This window comes from Centropristis striata, chromosome 11 (assembly GCF_030273125.1).
Source record: "Centropristis striata isolate RG_2023a ecotype Rhode Island chromosome 11, C.striata_1.0, whole genome shotgun sequence".
Lineage (NCBI taxonomy): Eukaryota > Metazoa > Chordata > Actinopteri > Perciformes > Serranidae > Centropristis > Centropristis striata.
In genome coordinates, this window is record NC_081527.1 from 17,578,407 (window position 1) to 17,599,232 (window position 20,826).

At 40.5% G+C, this 20,826-nt stretch overlaps 1 protein-coding gene across 4 annotated transcripts in view; it reads left to right on the plus strand.

Moving 5' to 3' along the window:
- arhgap21b (Rho GTPase activating protein 21b) overlaps positions 1-20,826 on the plus strand; it is a 39,228-nt gene that overhangs the window by 2,565 nt on the left and 15,837 nt on the right. For 3 of the 4 annotated variants that reach the window (XM_059343837.1, XM_059343839.1, XM_059343838.1), the window contains exons 3-8: positions 6,753-6,935; positions 7,110-7,131; positions 14,032-14,124; positions 14,623-14,701; positions 14,788-14,842; positions 18,897-20,472. In XM_059343837.1, the coding sequence (XP_059199820.1) occupies positions 6,753-6,935; positions 7,110-7,131; positions 14,032-14,124; positions 14,623-14,701; positions 14,788-14,842; positions 18,897-20,472 (2,008 nt within the window). Of the gene's footprint in view, positions 1-6,752; positions 6,936-7,109; positions 7,132-14,031; positions 14,125-14,622; positions 14,702-14,787; positions 14,843-17,202; positions 17,577-18,896; positions 20,473-20,826 lie in introns of those variants that run through there. The other variant, XM_059343840.1, reaches the window with a different exon arrangement.

A 20,826-nucleotide genomic window follows, 5' to 3' on the forward strand; every position in this document is an offset into this window, starting at 1 on the left:
ACTGTCATAGCTAGAAAAAACAAACTCAGATAATTTGCTTACCTTTGCTATTATGACCATCTGGATACAGCCTCTTAACTTATTAAAAAGTTTAATGAATGCATTTAATAGCACTTTACGATTCAGATGCAGAAAATGTGCTCATATTTCCAGAAAATAACTCCAGGCAAAATACGATCTTAGCTTGTTGCTTTTATAGAAAAAAATCCCATGCATAATAGATAAGAAACAGGTTTTAGGTCTTTTTTCTGACAGTGTTGTATGGTGTGAGGGAAAACCTCAGTACAGTGCAGTCTGTGGAAATCCTTCTTTGAGCAGTCCCTCTAATAAGGCTACCACACAAACCAATTCATGTGCTAATTTTGAGCCGGAAACCCCCTGGAGTCTCTGGTCCTGGGATTTTCTGGAAATGATGACACTGTGGATTTAATGAATTTAGAAAGTGGATGTTTTTTTTAATCACTTTTTTAAATGTGTCTTTGCCAAAAAAGCCTAACAAAAAACACCTTGTGGTTTCAGTTGACGAAGATTGGTCAAAAGGTGTTCATGATGAATGGGTGTGCCTTTTGTTTTTGTGTGTTACTGTCTTCAACAGAAACTTTTTTTAAATGAGTGGAAGTGATATCCTAAGAATGGACTCATGGTGGATTAAAACCTTTTTTAAAGATGTTTTTAATAATACAATTTTACTTTGCCCTATCAGGGAAAATAATCTTTAGTGATATTAAGAGAAATATGTTACATATTTGCCCCTGTTGTCTCCCAAATGGTAGCCACTTTCATGCTTGTCGTATAATATTGTACTACTTCTTTTGGCCATTTTACAGCCGTTATGATCATTTGCCTGGTAGATGATGCTTGTACTTTTTACTAAGAGAAAAAAATATCAGCAGCGTTAACATTTTTGTGTTTGGCTTTTGCTGGTGGTTTGATTTTTCCTCTACACTAGAGTGTTTGTCTACTTTATCAGCTAAATAGTGCTTAGTATTCAAACATTTCAGCTGAATCTAGATACCAGACAAAGTTGGCTTAATGTCTTCCTCCTCTACTTGGATTCCTCTGGTCAGACTGAGTTTGCAGCACAGAGACTTTGGATTGGATGCCATCAGTTTACTTCTGTGTGATATGTCTGTTGTAGGATTTTTTCTCTTAGTCTACAATCTTTATTCTGTCAAACAATATCGTAGGATTAATCTGTGCATCTGCATGATGGGTAGACTTAGGCCTGTCACGATAAATGCTATATCGACTTATCGTTCGATATATAAAAATGAAAACGATAGTTTTTTCTGGACTCGATATATTGTCGTTTACATGCATGACTTTTTGTGTTGTTTAAAGTAATGCTGTAAATGCTTGAAAGACAGCACGAATTGCCAGAAAAAAATTATTCCCAAGCAGCCATTCCAGTTGTTTATGTTAGTTTAATAATACAATAATATAAAACATAATGTTTATCTCATTCTAATGTTTTGTTAACAGAGCCTGAAAATATATTTTATTTGTTTTGGTTGTAGTCTATTTATTTATGTTTTATTATTAATTAAAAAAAAAGTAATTATTAATTCCAATGTTTAATATTCTCAAGATTTAAAAATTAATTGCTGTGGAACACAATGTACTTATTATATGCTCTAATATTGTTATAAAACTAAAACAATATTGATACAACAATACTATCGTTTATCGTGATAGTTTCTGGGAAGCCGTGACAGGCCTAGGTAGACTTTCAGGTTTTATTCCCACAATAATTCTGAACAAAAATTGGCTTATTTAATCAGAAAAAACAAAAAATACTTCTGACTCCTTTTTTTCCCCTACAAAAAAAAATCACAATCACACTTTGGCTAAGTCAAATTAAAGGCTTTGGCATAATATTAATCTATCAAATCAGAAATGTCCATTTATATTCAATATGTGTTTGCTGGCAGATCACAAACCTACTTTAAATTCATTAATTAAATCATACATAATTCTTTAGATTTCCGAATTTCGGTCAATAGTTTATTTGCCATATTTCATAATAATATAAATTTCCCATCATTGGCCTGATATATATCTTATACATCCCTATTCATAATACCTTCTTGTCAGGTTATTATGCTCCAGTAGAACAACAGAAATAAGAGTGGAGTGAAATAAATTACTGTTTCGGATGATGGTGCATGATCCATATTTAGCCCTGTAGGGGGCTATTGACAAACAGACCCCCCCCTCGTCCCCACATTCTTGGCCTCATTAAAGCTCAGTGTTTATCTCATTTAGGCTGGCTGTCTTTTACAGAGCCCTCAGTGCAGGCATCGTATGGCTAACTGATGGCTATCGGAAGGGAAAATTGACCTTCAATTGGATAGAAGAAGTCTGTTACTTCCTGCTGTCTTATGGCTGTGTCTGTAATGTCTCGGGGGGGGGGCATAAGAGATGGGTTATGCGATTTGAGTTTTTCCTCCTTCCATGGTTTCTTTGGAATAAAAACATACTTGTCATCTTCGGTAGAAAAGCCTGTGATGTTTTCTCTGTCTTGAAAAATAGCTCACCTCGTAGCCCGAACACTGAATCATTGGAGACGCATGAACAGAAAGGGGTATCTTAGAAAGCTGACAGCTGTTTTCCTTTTGTCCGATCAACTGCTCACTAAATCTATTCCTTATGAGCTATGTGACAGATTAGAGATGTGTGGTTTTGGCAGAAACAATTGTCCCAACAATGTCTTTGATTAAAAAATGTCACACAAGCAAAAAATATTTACAGGTCAGTAAGTACTAAACGTACAGCTTTGGCAAAGCTTTGTGAGAAAAACAGCTAAACAGCTGTGTTTTTTTAAATCACTCTCCTCAGGAAACCAAAGCCAAGGCATCAGTAATTTCCTCCCACAGATGAGAGTGGGGTGTATGAGCAGCCAGGTCTCATGGCTAAACTCCGGTGTAGACAGTTTACTTGTCACTACAGCACTCATCTCTCTTAGAAGGCATTGTTGCTGGGCTGTTTATTTATTTTTAATCGGGCTTTAGACTTGTGCAAGGGTGATGCGCAGCCTTAATTCATTCAGTGTTACTGTTTTCAGCAGATGCAGTGTGGCATCCTTTAAAAAAAAGTTCCTCCTGGGTTGGTTTTTCCTGGGTAAGGAAGTGGAAGACGGAAAGTTCATACTTTTTGTTTCTGTATTAACATTTAGGATAATTAGATGATCTGTATATGCTGAAAAAAAACTTTCATTATTCGCCTATGACAAACTGTTTTTTTTTGTTTTTGTTTTTTTACAAATTAGACTTTGAGAGAAAGAATTCCAATGTACCTGTACTGACCTGTATCTGTGCAAATAGTAATAAATCTTTTAAAAAATGAGATCGCATGATAGTGGGCAGGTGTTCATACTGCTTCAATTCACTGTAGTTACTGAGGTCAGCAGCCAGTTGTCACAAATTATGAATGTAGTTATCAGTTTTATCATTTTACTCTACAATTGGTAAAATACAAATCATGTACCCCTCTTTTATAGAACCACCAAGTAAGTTTTTGGATGTTTAGACAATGATGCTGGAAGGATTGTACTGGAAAAAGTACAGGCATTTAAAAATAAATCCTGAACAGCAGCCATAGGACTTTTCTGTGTCCAGTCTGTATATTACAACTAGAAGTGTGGCATGCACAAAACACGCACCACGTGTCCACATAGTCTGAGTAATGATGCGCCTAACCTTGTCTTGCACTACATAGCTGGAACGCCCTGGTCTCACCAGTGGCCCTCTGTATCATTATCTTAGGCTTTTCACAGTTAAGTGCTTGGTTTGGATGGGATGTGGTGTAGAATTTAGCAGCCCACAGAGAACTAGGTTTCGTCCCATTTCAAGACTGTGTTGTCTGATGTTTTTAGAGCTGATGTCATTTGGTGATGTCACCAGAGGTTTTTAAACATACAGACCATGCTGTGTGGTTTCATAATTTTTGTTAAAATGAACAAGGTGGAAATTCCAGTTCTTTTTCATTGTGTACTTAGGGTCTAGATAACAACATTTGTGGTGTGTAAACAGCTGTGCATGTAAAGCCTTTCCCTTAAAATTTCTGATGTTAGTGGGTGGTATTGGTTTGCCTGCCTTTTAATCTCTGTGGTAGGGGAACCACTGATGTAATCGCCTTGCAATCTCTCAGAAAATGACCACTTGTACTCTGGCATGCCACTTAATGCGCTGGTACAAATGGTTTACCGTTTCTGAAACAAGAATAGATTTTGAAGAGCATTACACAATGGTTTTATGTCTGTGCATACAAATAGTACATTCAACATTGTGGGACTGTCAGTCATATGTCTCAGCCCAGTAGCCCTCCATGGCAATCGTCTCAGTGCAACTGTATGGTAGCCATGCATAAAACCTAATTTAAAAAGTCTTGGAGATTGTTGTATTGGTGCCATTAGGGGTGTCAAATGGGATTTAATGGCACATTTATTGTACTATTTCCTGCTGCGTATTGATATAAATTTGGTGTCCCCATTTCGATCATACTGAAGGAATATGTCGACCAGTGGAATGTTATGGCTTAATGTGTTTTAAATAGTTTTGGGGTGGCAATAAAGATCTATGTCACACACAGGCAATACTTGTTTCAAGAATCCATTCATTGTTGGTTTTGCAGTTTTGGGACTAACTGGGATCTGGTATTTTAACTTAATGTTCTCACTCTGAGACACGAGCCTGGTCAGTCCTTGAATCCAAGAAATATCCAGCAGAAACAGAAATGCCTACTGAAACACTATATCCCGGCAGCCTCACCCAGTGCAAATATCAGTCTAGCATTCTGGTGATTCATAAATGGGTAAGGGAGGCATTCATTTGTGGGCAGGAGAGAATAGCTGTTTTGATGTGCGTGTTCTCTTTCATGTGTTTTGTCTTTGTAGTTCCTGTAGTTGTCTTTTCTCCTTTATGTTGATTTCTTTGACCTGTTGTTACAGTTATTTAGAAGCATTAATAATCTGGTCTACCAGGTTTAGTCCCTCCCCCCCAATAATAGAGGGTTTTATAAAAGTGTTTTATCAGGTAATGGGAAAAGGAAACCATGAGGGAAATGTGTGTCTGGAATTTATTCACCTGGAATGTCAAGACAGTATTAACTATGCAAGTGGCAATGATAACAACGCCTGGCATGTGCCTGTCAGGAGGCCCACACCCCTTCTGTCCTCCACATCTAAAGATCAGAGGGTTGGAAATCGCAGCGTGCACCGGCTGCTAAATCAGATCCAGTTGACTGGGATTGGCTTGCCCCGGAGACATGAGAGGAGCAATGCAGACATTCCAAACATCCAGTTGATCTATTGTCATATCAACACAAGTGCTTCTCTGGGTTTGGAGTTGAATGTTTTTTGGTGGCGTGAAGGTACCCAGGACTCGTACAGACACAGACTACAGCACTGACATGCAGGTATCACAAAACAGCTTGGTTATGCATCGTAAAACCTGTTTTGCTAGTTTCATCGAAATACATGGGTGTCAGCTGCACCTGCAGCTCAGTTTCTCAGTCAGCCACAGTAGTGTTTTATGTCCATACTCTGTACAGTATGCACGTTTGAACTCCTTATGTGGTCAACAGCTTTTGGTGCCACTTAAAATACACTTTGATCCAAGAAGCTTACATCACCGTCTCTTAGAAAGGTTGAAAAGCAGAAAAACTTTTTTGCTGAGAAGCAGTAAAACATACTGCAAAGTGTACAGTAAAACATGCTTTAACTTGGTGCACACCCCCAGGCAAACCCTTTATTTCTAATGAACCATTGAGTTGTGGCTGTTAATCCTGTGACACACTTGGGGCAATTGGACAGCATTATTGTGGTTTTAAGTTTGTGTGCACAAACTGTTTCTCATGTTTGTTTTCTTTTTTGTGAAATGTGGTTTGGCTTACTCTACTCCCTGCAACAGCTGGATTAAGTGAAGGAGCTTCTCAGATTTATTTATTTCTCTTTTAATCAAACCATACAGTATTTTTTTTGTTAAGTTGGGCAACTGCATTAGTCAGACAAGTAGTTCTTTTTTATGATCGTTTAGCACTGATTACGTCAACATGCAGGTAATTCACTCTGATTTTCTGACATTTTACTCAACATATCTGCCCAGGCAGAGATAGCGTGAATGCAAGCTCATCAAATTCCTCACATTGTGGGGGAAAGTCTATGCTTCATGGGGGAGGGGTAGGGTTTGTTTGAGACAGTGTGACGAAAAATATGTTTTCTGTGTGGAAATACAAGACAGTTTGAACAGAGGCATGCCTGAAAGTCTTACTGACACAGGGAATATGATATAGGGAGACCTGAGTAAAGAGGGGTGTTGCTGCACACACAATTCCACAAAAGTGTGAGGCTATAAATAGCCAGTAAACACAGGGGTGGCTGTCCAAAGCCCTGAAGCCTGACATGCTCCTCTCTCCAGCTGTGAAAATAGGATGCCATGACTTTACTGTAAACACCAAACGGCTTGTGATGTTTTCAAAAGCCCATTCTCTAAACCATGTCCAACCTTAACGAATGAATGACACTTGGGGTTAATTTATTTTAGCTCAACTGGAAAAAGGTAATGCCTTGTGTAAATCCTATATGACTTTAGTTGTGATGTATTTTTAGTGACATGTTTTGGGGATTTTAGCAGTGGTGTATTCTAGCATTTACATTTTCAGTTTCAAGATTTCATAGCTATATTTTTCAGCACAAATGTCATAGATCTTCTCAAGTTCTGAATTCCTATCTCCACCTTTTTGTTTTTGTGTAGAATGATTCTCCAGAGTGGAGAAGCTTGGCCGAGTCACCTGGAGCGCAATACTCAACGGAAGAGGAGCCGTTCTCATGGCCGAGACCCAAAACAGTGCTTTTGCGGCGCACTTCGCAAGGGTTCGGCTTCACCCTGCGTCACTTCATCGTGTACCCACCAGAGTCGACCATGCACTGCTTCCCGGTAAACTCCAGGATTGGATTTGCTATTAAACTTGTCAGAAGCTTTCTTTAGTTTTATGCACCCAAGTATTCTTTGCTTATCACATAAGATTACACAGAGTCAACAAAAAGCCTGATACCTGAATTCTGTGACCATGAGCAACAAAGTCACTTGAGTGTGTCTGTGTTTTTACAGGAGGAAGATCATGGCCGCAGAGGTAAGCATAAAAACTTGACTGTTTCCCTTCATGCCTGCCCTTCAGCATTGCTGAGTCAGACTCTGACTTCGAATTACTCTTAATCCATCCACTCTTTGGCTCTTTTTGCTTCCTTATGCTATGAGAACAATGTAGCTCTTGTGTGTCGCTGACCTTTGTGGAGGCATGAAAGGTTTGGTCAGCACCACCTGTTTCTGTCCTGCACTGACCCACCTCTTCATATTGTTCCACTTTGTTGCTCTTGCTGCTTTTCCCCCTCACCATAAAAAGGCTGTCAGAAAGAGATGGCCTCAATTTTACTGGGTTGTGTGGGTTTGACCCTCTTTCCTCTTGTTACGCTCATACTATTCTATTTTCTCTCTTCGTAAGGGACACACCTCAAAATAAACTCCTGGCATATTATATTTATTCAAATACAAAGTTGCATATCAAATGTCAATGAAATACAATTCCTATGCAAAACACCATCCATTCCTTTTTTTTAAACAATTGTCACTCATTTGTCATTTTTTCACATAAACAAAAGCAAAGATTGTTAACCATCAGTCATGTTTCACACATTTAGTAATTGGATCCTACAGGCCCTAAAGTCTCTAAAGCTTGTGATTTTAAGAAAGTAACATAGCCCTTAAGGGTTTTGAAATATTTTTTTAGTATATATTTGAAGGTTGATTATTTTATAGGAAAAACAATCTGACTCTTTTGTTTTTGCTAAAGACAGAACTTTTATTTGAGCAGTATTATGTCATGTGCCAAAACATTACAATTTGTCTCTATTTAGTTTTCATCATGCAACACTTTTTAGGGCAAGGTTTACTAATTAAGGTTTCTCCACCCAGAATATATTCCATTTTAGTTGAGAGGATTTCTGTTTTGATTGAGTTAACTCTGTTACTGCCCATTCTCCTGTGAGGTGATATACCAGGCGCTTGTTTGTTGGCTTAGCTCTGTGTTTAGTCTGTTGCCATTTGTTGACTGTGAGGAGGCTGCTGTCCCTGGAATTCGTCCATGCGGGCAGCACAGACTATGAGACATTTATATTCCGTGGAGAGTGAAATTGTACAGGAAACCACCACTGTAATTCAATGTGAATATGTTGAGGAAGGGAAGTTTTGTATGCACAAGTCATCTCTTTGTTTTCATTACACATGGTGGAACCCCATAAATCAGTTTTAACCTTTCTCAGAGATTGTCATGTACAGTTGTAAAAGTATCACAATACTCTAAAATATGTATGGACATAATTTGATTGTAGGATTATGGGTGGCCTTGAGAAGACATTTTTCACTCTGGGATAGGGGATGCATAAAGATCAGTTTCTTTCTCAAGTGTCAAGGACAGACAAAATTCTCTTGCTGGGGTCTGAGGTAGCATTTCACCTCTGGCAAAACCTTAGTAAACTATTTTCTATCATCACAGTAAGGAACATTTCAAACACTTCTGCATTACACTGTTAAACACTTTCCCAATTGAAAAAGGGTATAAAACTGAAAAGCATCTCTTCGGCTATGAAATTAGAAATATTAAATGGATAGTAATAAAAAGCATCAGAAAAAAGTAATAGGATTATTTCATTTAGTTCCGCTTTGGCTATATGTCAATGTAAATGCCTTGTTTTATCCCACTCTGCTTTTATGTCTTAAGGCTGCTTGAAACGGCAATGATCAGGAGTTGGGTTCCGGTTCATATTTTCTCCCACTGTTAGCATGTTGGATGTATTTCTATTCACAAACCCCACATTGGTGGAACATCGCAGACACTGTCCACATCTTAGAAAAATCTCTCTTCCAGCTCCAGCATAACATATGCACTTTCTATAGTGGGACTTACTTGCACTCCAATGTACTTCTGTGCCTGTTGCTTAGAGTGTACAACCAAAAGTTTCAGGGCATAACTCGCCCTTCAATACATTGGTTCCAGATCTACGTTATGTGCATCAGTCTACATACTGTGTATTCTGTATGCTGCTGTGTGCAATGAACCATTACAGCCCTAATTTTGGAACAAAAATTGATGAGGGAAAAACATTAGTAATATGATATGGTGACCTAACAGGTAGAGGCATTCATTATTGATTACTCACACACAACACTACAGTCAGTCAAGCTCAGATATTCATGTCACATAACTGTAAAGCAGCTTTTTGGGACGGAAGCACTTGAGCTGTTGTGTAATATAACATGGAGACACAACTTATTAGAAAGCAGAGTGCACAAGTCACATGGTCATCTGCACATACACGCCAACACGTGCTTGAATCTGTTTACAGTCCTGCACTAATGATAATTGTGGCTTTTATTCAATTAAAATCCTGAATGGACGGTATATGATGTATGTACACAGTAAATTGTGTAGATGCAAACAGCAAGGCACAGACAAGCAGAAATGTTAATTCAGTTAAAGCAAACTAGAAATAAATATGTTCATTAACCACCTTAATAAACACTAACTATGACTATATCTATCCATCCATCTCTATCTCTATCTCTCTCTATAAAATTACCAAAAGACAAGACTATAACTACACAAGACTGTCTGCTTTCTTTGACTAAAATAAAATAAAATACTTAAACCCCCAGACTCCTAAAACAGGGTTTGGTTGAGTATATATGATTAAAAAAAACAAGGACATTGGACACAGGACTAAGACTAAATAAAATGGCATAAATTCACACTACTTGATAGAGACTGCTCTAAATAGCAGTTCAATTATGTTTTATACAGCATCTGCTCATAACCACATAATAAAGTGGTATTGTGGTGTCTCCATTTCAATTTGAACAGTTTCAGGGACCCACTGCCACAACAGGCATTTGCTTTCCAGCTCACACAGAAGCTTGCTCATTGTCCAAATTTAAACTTGATGTAACCACACAGGAAAGCCAGCACCCATTAAAGCAGTTTTGATTTATATTTCAACCAGAAACTAAAACACTGAAGGAAACCCTTTAGTCTGTAACTGTGTTGCTTCTAACTGAGTAAGCCAGAGAATATTAAAGAATCCTGGCAGTTGCATAATGCTCGACACAGGGGCGCGTAGGCTGCATGCCAGAATTGAAGAAGGAAAAACCTGGGATGGTTTTTAGACCAGACTGGGCTAGCCTGATCACAGAACCACATCAAAGAAATAGCATAGACAGAAATCAAAAGAAGGGAGGAGAGATCATACCTGTGATGCTGTCTTATTATTCATGAATTATTTTTTTGGCCTCTTCAGATTTGAAACACACTTAATCTGTATAATAAATTTAGTCCATAAGACAACTTGGATTTTTCTCCAAAGCATTGGCACTCAGTGAATATAAGCAATTTATTTTTGCCTGACTTAAATGAGCATCTTAATACTTTTATTATGAAAAAGCAAAAGGGTACCATTACTAAAATTGTACCTGAAAATTGATTATTTATACTAGGCTTAAGAGAAAAGAGAATAATGAGATTGTAGAACTAGAATGCCAATCTCTATTGAAATAATGACCACAATCATGTGAATGCTTCTAACAATTATATCAAGTGTAACTAATAGGATTTTTATATAATCTGAATCTTGTGATGTGATGGATCAGGAGCATAGGCTGTATAAAAGAAGTGCAAGTAGCCGCTGTAAAATCATCCATTGGTTTGTGGACAACGGTTTCGGAGCTTCAAGTTTGATATTTTGGGCATCTCCATCTTTTTTGGCAGCCAGAAGTGACCATATGGACGAGAGGGTGAAGATTGGGAGGAGAATGCTAAGTTAGTTACTATCTATCTAGCTTGGTTGCCAAGGTGCATCCTAATTTAAAGTGGAAGTGGATAAAGTTATTTACAGTAGTAAAAGACACTCCAGGGAGTCAGCTGTTCATTTTGAATAACGAGTGCCACTTGCCTATCAAGCTAGCTTGCTAGCATTAGTGTTAGCTGATGATGTAGTGTCATTCTGCCTCCTGATACAATATGGTGACGGCCATAAACCAAGAAGAAGACTTCCAAAATGCCAGATTCAATCAGATGCTTTGAAAGTCCACAAACCAATGGGTGATATCACAGTGACTACATCTCACTATTTTTATACAGTTTATGATCAAGACATCAGCAACAAGGGTCATACCTTTGTATATTCAAACCTACTTCTTTTGGGGTTGCAAATGGGCAGACCATTGCTATTATGTTCAATAATAGACCATTGTGGGTAGAGAAATCGTGGATCAACCAAACATCTTTGAAGAGCTGTATCTCTATTTCATGATCTTCAGTCTAAGGCATGGAACAAAATTTAGACCTCTTCGCTTTGACCATTGCTTTGCTATAAAGATTAATGATGTCATTGTGTTGCTCGCCCTTAAGCCTGATTTCCACCGGGCGCGTTACTGCAGCGTAACGTCAGAGTCGCGTATGACTTTGCAAATACGTTACACTTTAATCAATGAGAGCATTTCCACCGGGCGCGTAGCGTAACGTTACTGCAGCGTCACGTCAGCGTCTCTACGCGAGCATTAGGTAGGACTTCTATTTCTCCGCGAGACGCTGCCAAATCGCGTGAATCTCAACAGAGCAGATCGCACCAGACAGGAAGTCCGACTCAGAATCAGCGTAAAACACTTCCGCCCCTTTCAAAATAAAACACAATACGCAGTTCATGCAGCCTAAAACTACTTCACATCAACATTATGTTATGACAGGGGCACCAGATCAGCAACCAATCAATCAAAGGGTCTCAGAGGATCGGCGACACGGACGACAAGAGACTGATTGTTGAAGTGGAACAGCATACAATCATTTATGACATAACATATTGTTTTTATAAGGATAGATGGTCAGATCAACATATCTTTCACCTCAGAGAAGCAAAGTAAGTTGGTTTTTTGTTGTTGTTGTTTACTTTATACACACAGTTTATCCATAGACTGTATAAATAGAGTTTAAAGTTTATCACGGGATCTTGCGGTCTCCCGTATGGTCAGGATTATCGCATGATCTCGTTATCTCGCGTGTATACGGCCGGCTCGCTAAACTGACGTTCTGCTGCTGTAACGCACCCGGTGTGAATTGACAGACGCAGCAAAAACGCTGTGGAGACGTGCTGCTGCTGTAACGCGTCCGGTGGAAATCCCCAGTTAGACACACCCACAAATGTGTGGTTTTATTCTGAAGGAGGCAATAATGTGCCAAAACACTGATTTATGAATATAAACATTGCATCATGGTTATGAGTGTGCTGCTGTTGTTCATCCACAGTGTCACACCACCATCAATTCACTTATTGTATTAGTCTCCTGCTTCTCAAGACAAGACAAAGCCCTTCTGTCACAACTCTGGGGTCAAGTTTGGGTGCACTTGTGATCTAATGTTTTCTTCCCTCTTTCACATCGAGCAAGGCTGTCTTTGGCCACAAACACAGCTGTCATTTAGTCTGCTTTTTGCTGAAGTGTTCGTTTGCTGATTGAAGTTTAGTGTTTACTCAGAAATATTATGCAGCATTTTTTTAATAGTTAAGCTAAATCAAGTCTGTTTGTCTGATTTAGAGTACTGTATAAAAGAAAGCTCCATTGTACACATTGATTTAACGGTTACTATTTGCATGTTTTCAATGTGGAAAAGGCTAAGAGTTGCTTCCTCTGTGCATTTAAATATTTACCATGGCTCTTATATGCATTTCTAAACAGCTCCACAGTAAAGATTGTAATGCAGTTCAGTAGTATACCACCAGAGGGAGCATGTCTTGCTGTTGTAGTTGTATGGGACTCCTGTTGCAGTATTACATAATGTGAGTCCCCAGGATGTGATTCTGCATGATTAATCTCGTGTGTGGAGATTGAGAAAAATGGAGGCACGAGTGTGTCTCTGTTTGTGAGGTTTTCAAAGAGTTTATACTGTTTATACCATCACTGAGTAATGTAAAGCCACCTGATTGCCTGTGTATCCTTTTCCAAAGGCTTGAACACAAAGCATTCAGAAATAGCAGTTATTTTATAGTATTTTGTTACATGACTATGGACCAAAAGCCATGTTTCTTCTAAATGTAACTTCTATCACTGATATTTATCTTTTATTACGTTCATAAACTCATAAATCAGGTCATTTTAAATGCTGGCCTTCCCATCCACTGTAGTTTGTGAGCAATCGTGAGCTGACTCACTAACAGAATGTTAACTACTGGTGAAGCATTTTAGCCACTCTTTGGCTGTGCCCAGAGCTATTTCTCAGTTTATAAGGAAAGAGTGGGAGTTGTGCAGCTGAGCACACTGTCACTCTACCTTCTCTCAGTCTCTCTTTCTCTCACCCCCTCTCTTTCTTTTCTTTCCTTCGTTTTTTTTCTGCAGCCATGCAGCTGCTAGGAGACAGGAGCAGCATGAGCAAACAGGTTTCCTCTCTTTAGCTGTTTTCATCCACCTCCCTAAAACCACACCATTTTCCCCTATTGAGATTTTTTTTTCTCTCTCTGAACCAATTAATGATCAAGACTATTCAAAACTGTTGTAATACAGGAAAGGATTGGCCAAAGCACAGCCTACTCTGCTGTCATAATGTTGATTCCAGATCTTGTGACAAAACCCACAGTTTCTCCCTCATTCTGAAATGCAACCATTCTCTCTATTCACCTAAATGTCGTGAAACAATTTACTGCTCAATCTGACACTCGTTGGTAAGTTTTGTAGTTGTTGTTTTTCACATTTAAGGTTCAGCCTTCAGTATAGAGCTTCTTTGACCAGAATACTAAGTTGTTACATGGTGTTGTCATTCTCTTGCTTCATTTGTTGTAAAAAAACAAACAAAGTCTAAACTATTGCTGTGTGCTGCTTTCTGCATGTGCAATCTTCATCCTGTTAACATTTTGTGTACTTTACAGTGTATATGGTTTTATGGCTTTGCATTACATACTTGTTTTCTAAAGTATACTGCCATGTTTCTTTCCATCAGGGAGACAACGGAATAGGCTAGAACCGATGGACACCATCTTCGTGAAGCAAGTCAAGGAAGGCGGCCCCGCTCATGGGGCTGGGCTTTGCACAGGTAATAACCAGTCATCAAACAGTCAGTCTCTTAAATTGACCAAAACCTTGTAGAAATTGATTGATTGAGAGTGAAAGAACTACCAAAGTCATGACATTACAAGAAGCCAGGCATAATCCTGTAACTGATGTCATGCAGAGCAGAACACTTCCTCTAAGCTATTGCACTGACGTTTTGCAAGCAAAAGGAGAAAAAATGCATGGAGTGCACTTTTCAGTAGTGGCCCGACAGTATTCCTGCTGTGAAGCAAAACATTAGCGAGGCCATGTAGCTGTAGGAAAGTGCTCCTTCTCCCTTTTGTGCTTCTTTTTTGGGTAGATGCCCCAGTGATTTATGTTTTAGTGGATACTGGGGACCTTTAGGAACCCTTACTTACATAATTACTGTAAACTCAAATGTCAGGTGACTGATTTATCTGCTTTCTTAGACAAACAGCTTACAGTCTTTTACTACCCCCTCTGTTACTGATGCTATTACTACTGTCTTAATTCCCTTTAGGTGATCGCTTAGTAAAGGTGAATGGAGCAAGCATCATCGGGAAAGCCTATTGTGAGGTTATATCCTTGATTCAAGACAGGTGAGGTTTAAAATAAGTATATGGATGCTTGTAGCAAAGCAGTAGTGTGTTTTCCCTGTTTTAAATCTGTTTTTGTTCCCCAACAGTGGTGACTTTCTTGAACTTTGTGTAATGCCAAAAGATGAGGATATACTGCAATTGGTAAGTTCCTCAATCCCATTTAGTTTAGTTCACAAAACAAAAAAACACAGTTTTGAAAGTTTCTTGTCTCACTGTTTGTCCAGTACCACAAAAAATTCCACTATACCTTATCACACAGTGCTGTTCTAGTTAAAGTAGTTCATTTTGGGACAATAGTCATGAGATGCAGGCAGCCTGCGTATCCCATCAGAGTTTTCTATCTAGGCCTCCTAATCAGGCCAGAGCGGCCTTCCTGTCCTCAAACTGCTGCTGACACAAGTGCCGAAATGGCCCAGTTGAATTGGTAGAGCAAGCATTATCTAAAATGCAAATACAGACATATAATAGTATGATAAACACAGCTCCATCAGTATGTGTTGTGATGTGTTCAAGGCACAAATGTTAGTGTCTTCAAACTTTAAACAGTGGGTATTTTTGCCTGTGGCAGGTTAGGTACTATCTAAAAAGAGCCACGGGATGTGAAGGGTGTCTAATTTCTGTGATCATGTACTTGTATGTGTGTGATATATTGGATGGCTTTCAAAGACATGGTGTGTTCTCCTTTACTATGTCTCATTGAATAGAAATCCAACCAGGAAGGGAAGTGAAACACTTCTTTTCTCATAACCAGCGTTTGTGTAATCATGAGGTGACTGTACAGTGACATATTCTTTCCATTATGACTGAGGTCTCTGTGACTGCTTCCACAGAATCAGTTGGCTAATATAGTGGACATCAGAGTTGATAGTTTAAGAGAAGTGGCAAGTAACTTCCAAGACAATTAAAGAGCTTAAGATGTGCACATTAAATACAGAATGTTAAATTATTAATTTTAGGGGCGTTCCCCGTGGCACACCTGGTAGAGCACGTACCATAGAGGCATTGTCCTCGTAAGCGGGTGGCCCGGGTTCCAATCCGACTCTGAGCCCTTGTCTTCCCGTCTGTCTCCTCTTCACTCTGTCCTATAAATAAAGCCCAAAAATGGCCAAAAAAAAAATCTATAAAAAAACAAATTATTAATTTTAGGGCAATTATTCATCAGAAAAATATTTGCATATAAAAAGGATAAAACAATTTTGGTGTGTCTTGAGACCATGGACTGAGTTTCTTAGTAACAAAGTGTTTGACTTTTAACCCACTTACACTTCACATAATATCTTTGTCTTTCTTTGTCCTAATCATTTTCTGGCAAATCACTGGCGTGACATTTTTAATTTCAAATGCAGCTTGTGTGTGCCTCAAATAGTTCCAGCGCAGGGATGAGCTCTCATACCTTGTGCACTTAGATCCTTCATTAACCTTTTATGCATGCTGCAGACAGCTGTTCTCAGCAACTATGCATTCTGCACATCCAGGGCAGTAGGAAGGTGCTCTCATCTGTTCCATATCCATGGCAAATAGCATTAAGTGCTTTGTCAGGATGCTCAGGAATCTTCTCCCAAGGGCCTATTGTTATTTGACAGCCAGTTTATGAATTATATAATAAAGAGCTTGGCTGTTTGCTTTACCTGAAATGTTCCCTTGTGAATACTTTATGTCCAGATTGAATCCTCATAATTAACTCAATAGGTAAAGGTCAATTAATCATTTAGGAGAATGACGTCCAGCATTGCAATATCAATATTGTTTTGACAACCATTAATCTCTCTCTGGTCTGCACCAGACCCTCGCAAAAATGTTTCTAAAATATTTAAATTGTGGTGTCAGTGCTATGTATTATTTAGATGTAGCATTATATCCTGATTCAACTAAATGAAACTAATCATGTCACAGAAAAAATCCCTTGCCTTACATTTATTATCAGTTCATTTTCTTCTTTCTGATTTTTTCCTACCAATTGAATGCTACTCCACGCCTCTTCCCTGTTAGTTCCTCCTTTCCTTTTTTTCACTGCTCCCATTTACACAGACCACTGTATCTTACACGTGTGTTGTGAAATCACTGGCCACAGAACCGCACAAAAAATATCTATTAATGTAGGCAGGCAAACTGATTATCGGAGATGCTAGCAGGATGACATTACACTGTAGGAGGTAGCGCACACTTACTGCTTGGAGACAGGCAGCAGTTGCTTAGCAAAGAGATGAAGAGAGTGTACGCTCAGGGAGCAGAAAAAAGGGAGGGAACTGAACGCCAGCAAAGCAGAGGAAATACTGAACAGGGAAAAAAAACAGAGAACAGCATGAATGATGAGCTGAAACCAGGAGATAAAATCAGCTGACTGCCCTGTGTTTAGAACAGGTTGATGCTAAGGGAAAAGGAGAGAGGAGGAAGGAGTGGGAGGGGTGGGAGCTGTACCATCAGAGCTGAATGTATAATCAGCAGCTGCTGCTTCTGTCATGTGAGCAATAGCAGAGGGAGGGAGGGAGGGAGGGAGAGAGACATAGACTGGAGGCACCTTGTTCAGTTAGCGTAATATTCTGGCTGAAGATGGATACAACCATGGAGACTTAACAGCAGCATGAGAGGCAAGCTTCTGCTCCTGCCACCTTACCCAGGACAGACTGGCACAGGCAGGTCGTAACGTGGCAACCCCTGCTACATATCTGCTTCTTCATCCCTCTGTACTGCTGCTGCAGCTCTGGTATATTTTTAGCATGTCAAGCCCAGTCATTGCCGTGGCTGTTTTTTTATAATGTGTGCATTTTGCTCAGCTGGCATCTTTTTCTCTTCCATCCTGTCTCCCTTGATTTCTTGACACTCTCGTTTTCACATGCTGTAACGGCAGCGTTTTTCTCTGGAAACTACTAATCTGGTAAGCAAACAGCAGACTGGGTCCCCATTTGACGTTGACATGTTGTTCTTGCTGTCTCATTTCGTATATGTCATGCATGTCATCATCGTCATTACGGGACGTGGTCTTCAGGTTTTACATTATTGCCATTTAGATGCCGTGGTTAACTGTTAAATGTCAGCTCTGTGGTGGTGATTCAAATGTGTAGACTGTAGAAATGGCTGATGCACTGTGGCTGCAGTACCTGTTAGATTGAGCACTCCAGTTGGCATCCAGCTGGCATCTCGGAGAAGCCTCGCCCCTTCTTCATCCTCCATGCCAGATGTCATTAGTGTGATAAAGGCCAGTGACCTCTGAACTCTCTTGCACACTCATGCTTACAAAGGGAGGAACAGAGCCTGGCACTGATTGCTGTGCAACACACACAGCTTTATGTAAGATTGTAATTTGATACCAGGTAGCAGGATCAAAGTCCTCATACCTTTACATGTCTTTTTGATTGTTGTAAATGCATTATGTTACAGGTTGCAGATAACTGTAGTGACGCTAACAAGCCCATAGAAAGCTTAAGCTTTAATTGTATATTTATTGACATTGATTTGAATATTCTATGCAGTGAAGGCTTCCAAACCTTGGATGATAATCAGGCAGGCTAAGTATAGCACTTTTTCTATGAGGGATGGGCGACCTCCTGTCTGTCTGAGGTTATAGTCCGTCGGTCTGAGGTGGGAAAATGAAGACACTGATAACCTGTCATATGTAATTTTACTGTACATTTTAAGTTTGGTTTGTTCACATATGTCGAGTGTTAGATACTTGATTGCCTTATCTAACATGTATTGATCGTTACACAATCTTTGCTGAAAATGTCACAGTGCAAGTGAAATATTGAATTTGGCACAAATATACACCATTCCATATTTGTCTTATGGTCTTTGCAGTTATATAATATGTTCATTCCTTCTTTCAGTTGTTTGGTAGCAACAAACCATTGATAGGTTTTGAGAAAGACTTGAGGAGAAAGATTTCTGTACCATAAAAGTCTAGCTTGAAGCACCGACACCATTTGTTACTTTGGCTTATCAGCTGGAACAGTGAACATTACCATGAGAACTCTAAATAAGGAGCAGATGAAGACCACTGACACCCCTGAACTGCTAACGCCTCCGCTCACTCATACTGCAACATGCACTGCCCACACACATGCATCCAGTCGCATTTGTAATATCACGCTTGACTTCTCTGTAAGCATCTAGTAGCACACTGTTGAATATTACACACGTTTGCAACTGCAGATTGTACTATATATATTGTAACACTGCTTTGCTGCTCTCTCTCTAGGCCTACTCCCAGGATGCCTACCTCCGTGGTCGCAGTAGCTACAGTGGAAATGCCTGTCACATTCCTGAACCACCCCCAGTATGCTACCCCAGAGTAGACTGTAAGCCTCCGGGCATGGCCCAGACGACAGACTCAGCTGGGCAGGTCTGCCGGGGGCCAGCAGCACCTCCTGACCATGGGTATCGTAAAGAAATCACAGTGCCTCCATCTCCTCCTCCTTCTCAATCATATCCAAAAAGCCAGATGGCAGTGTGCATACGCAACGACAGTGTGAGGACTGTCGTGGTTCCTCCTGATGCAGCCAAAATGGGGCGCATGGGTCCAGCACATAGGATAGATTACATGGACCCTGTCTTTGTCAGGGGAAGACCCGGGTCGCTGGCCCAGTATCCTCACCCTCGAAAGGCTGATGTTTATCCAAGTGGTCCAGGAATGGTTCCATATGGAGGTCAGGCACCTCACTACCCAGGCAACAATCAAAACATTGATTGGCGCACTTACCAAACATACAGGGAGTACATTGACAACAAAGGAATCCATTCCCATGGTAGTCGGACTATCCAGGAGAGGCTGGACAATTTGCGAACATCAAGTCAGACAGCCTTTGGCGCTACTCATCACATTCCCAGAGGAGAATGGGGCCCTAAGGGCATACGACGGAGGAGTACGTCTCATGAAAGGTCATACCAAGGACCTCCACCTCACTTTCAGATTGCACCACGCAGTGTTTCACAGGACCGCATGAGCGGTGCAGAGAGAATGGGCAATACCAGGAACTATCCACCTCGAAGCGCATCCCAAGACGGCATTATGCACAAAGCCCGGGCACACTCCACAGACTATGTTGACCCTGCAGAGCTGGTTCGGCCCAGTGAGAGGAGAGGAGGGTACGGAAGGGCAGACCAAGGTACGAGGCCCAGCAGACAGTCTGTTCCCAGACACGCCATGCTCTACAGGCCTTCAGCTGGATACAGCGGTGGCATGAGGCCGGCACCAAACCTTTCTCTCTACCCTAAGGGACCAGATTCTCTTCAGACCCGCTCCTCACCCATGCTCTCAGACAGACACTCACATTTTGGAAAGAGCACAAGTGCTGAACATTCTCTTGTTGACCAAAGAGTTGTCGTCAAAGGAAACCATGCACCCCACTCTACCCAACAAGGCCAGAACCGGACCCGTGCTGAGACCCTGCAGGCTGCTGAGGCAGGCAGAGACGCAGCATTAGTAGGACCCAGGTCATCTTCATGCTCCACCCCAAAACAGATGCCTCAGAGGCCTAGCATCCTCAAGCCAGCCCACCCAGACTCCCAGAGTCAGATAAATGGGCGAAGCCCAACAAAGTCTGGAGTCATTCTGAGAGAGAAACCCCCCTCTGGAAAGAACCCCAGCCCTCTGCGGCACCCCTCCTACATCCTGGCGGTGACTGACGACGGACCAGACTCGACAGCAGATGTGGCGGCATGCTGGCTTCCCAACGATGCACGTCGAGAGATACGCATACGCCACCTTGGGGAACAATGTCACACCTCCTGCTCCAGCAACCTGGATGAGTCTCTGGACTCCATTCCATTCATCGGTAAGAGAATAATCAGCTGTAAGCTTTGCCGCCCAAAGTTGCCATAGCAACGACAGCAGGCAGTAGTAACGTGAGGCTGTCTGACAGAGCTGATTCTGTAGCTAGTTAAAGGGCTTCCACCATAGAGCTAAAGAAATCATTGCAAAATAGATGGATGGAAAACTGACTGTGGAGAATGTAGACGGCTATAGTTTCATTGTTAATCTGATCTAGTGTGTGTGTGTGTGTGTGTGTGTGTGTGTGTGGACGTCTATACAGGGCTGGGGAGATGTTTACAAATTTAATCTTTGTGGGAAGATGTTATTAATCAGGTTTTGTGGGATATTCAGCTTAACTGGAGCAGAGTGAAGGATG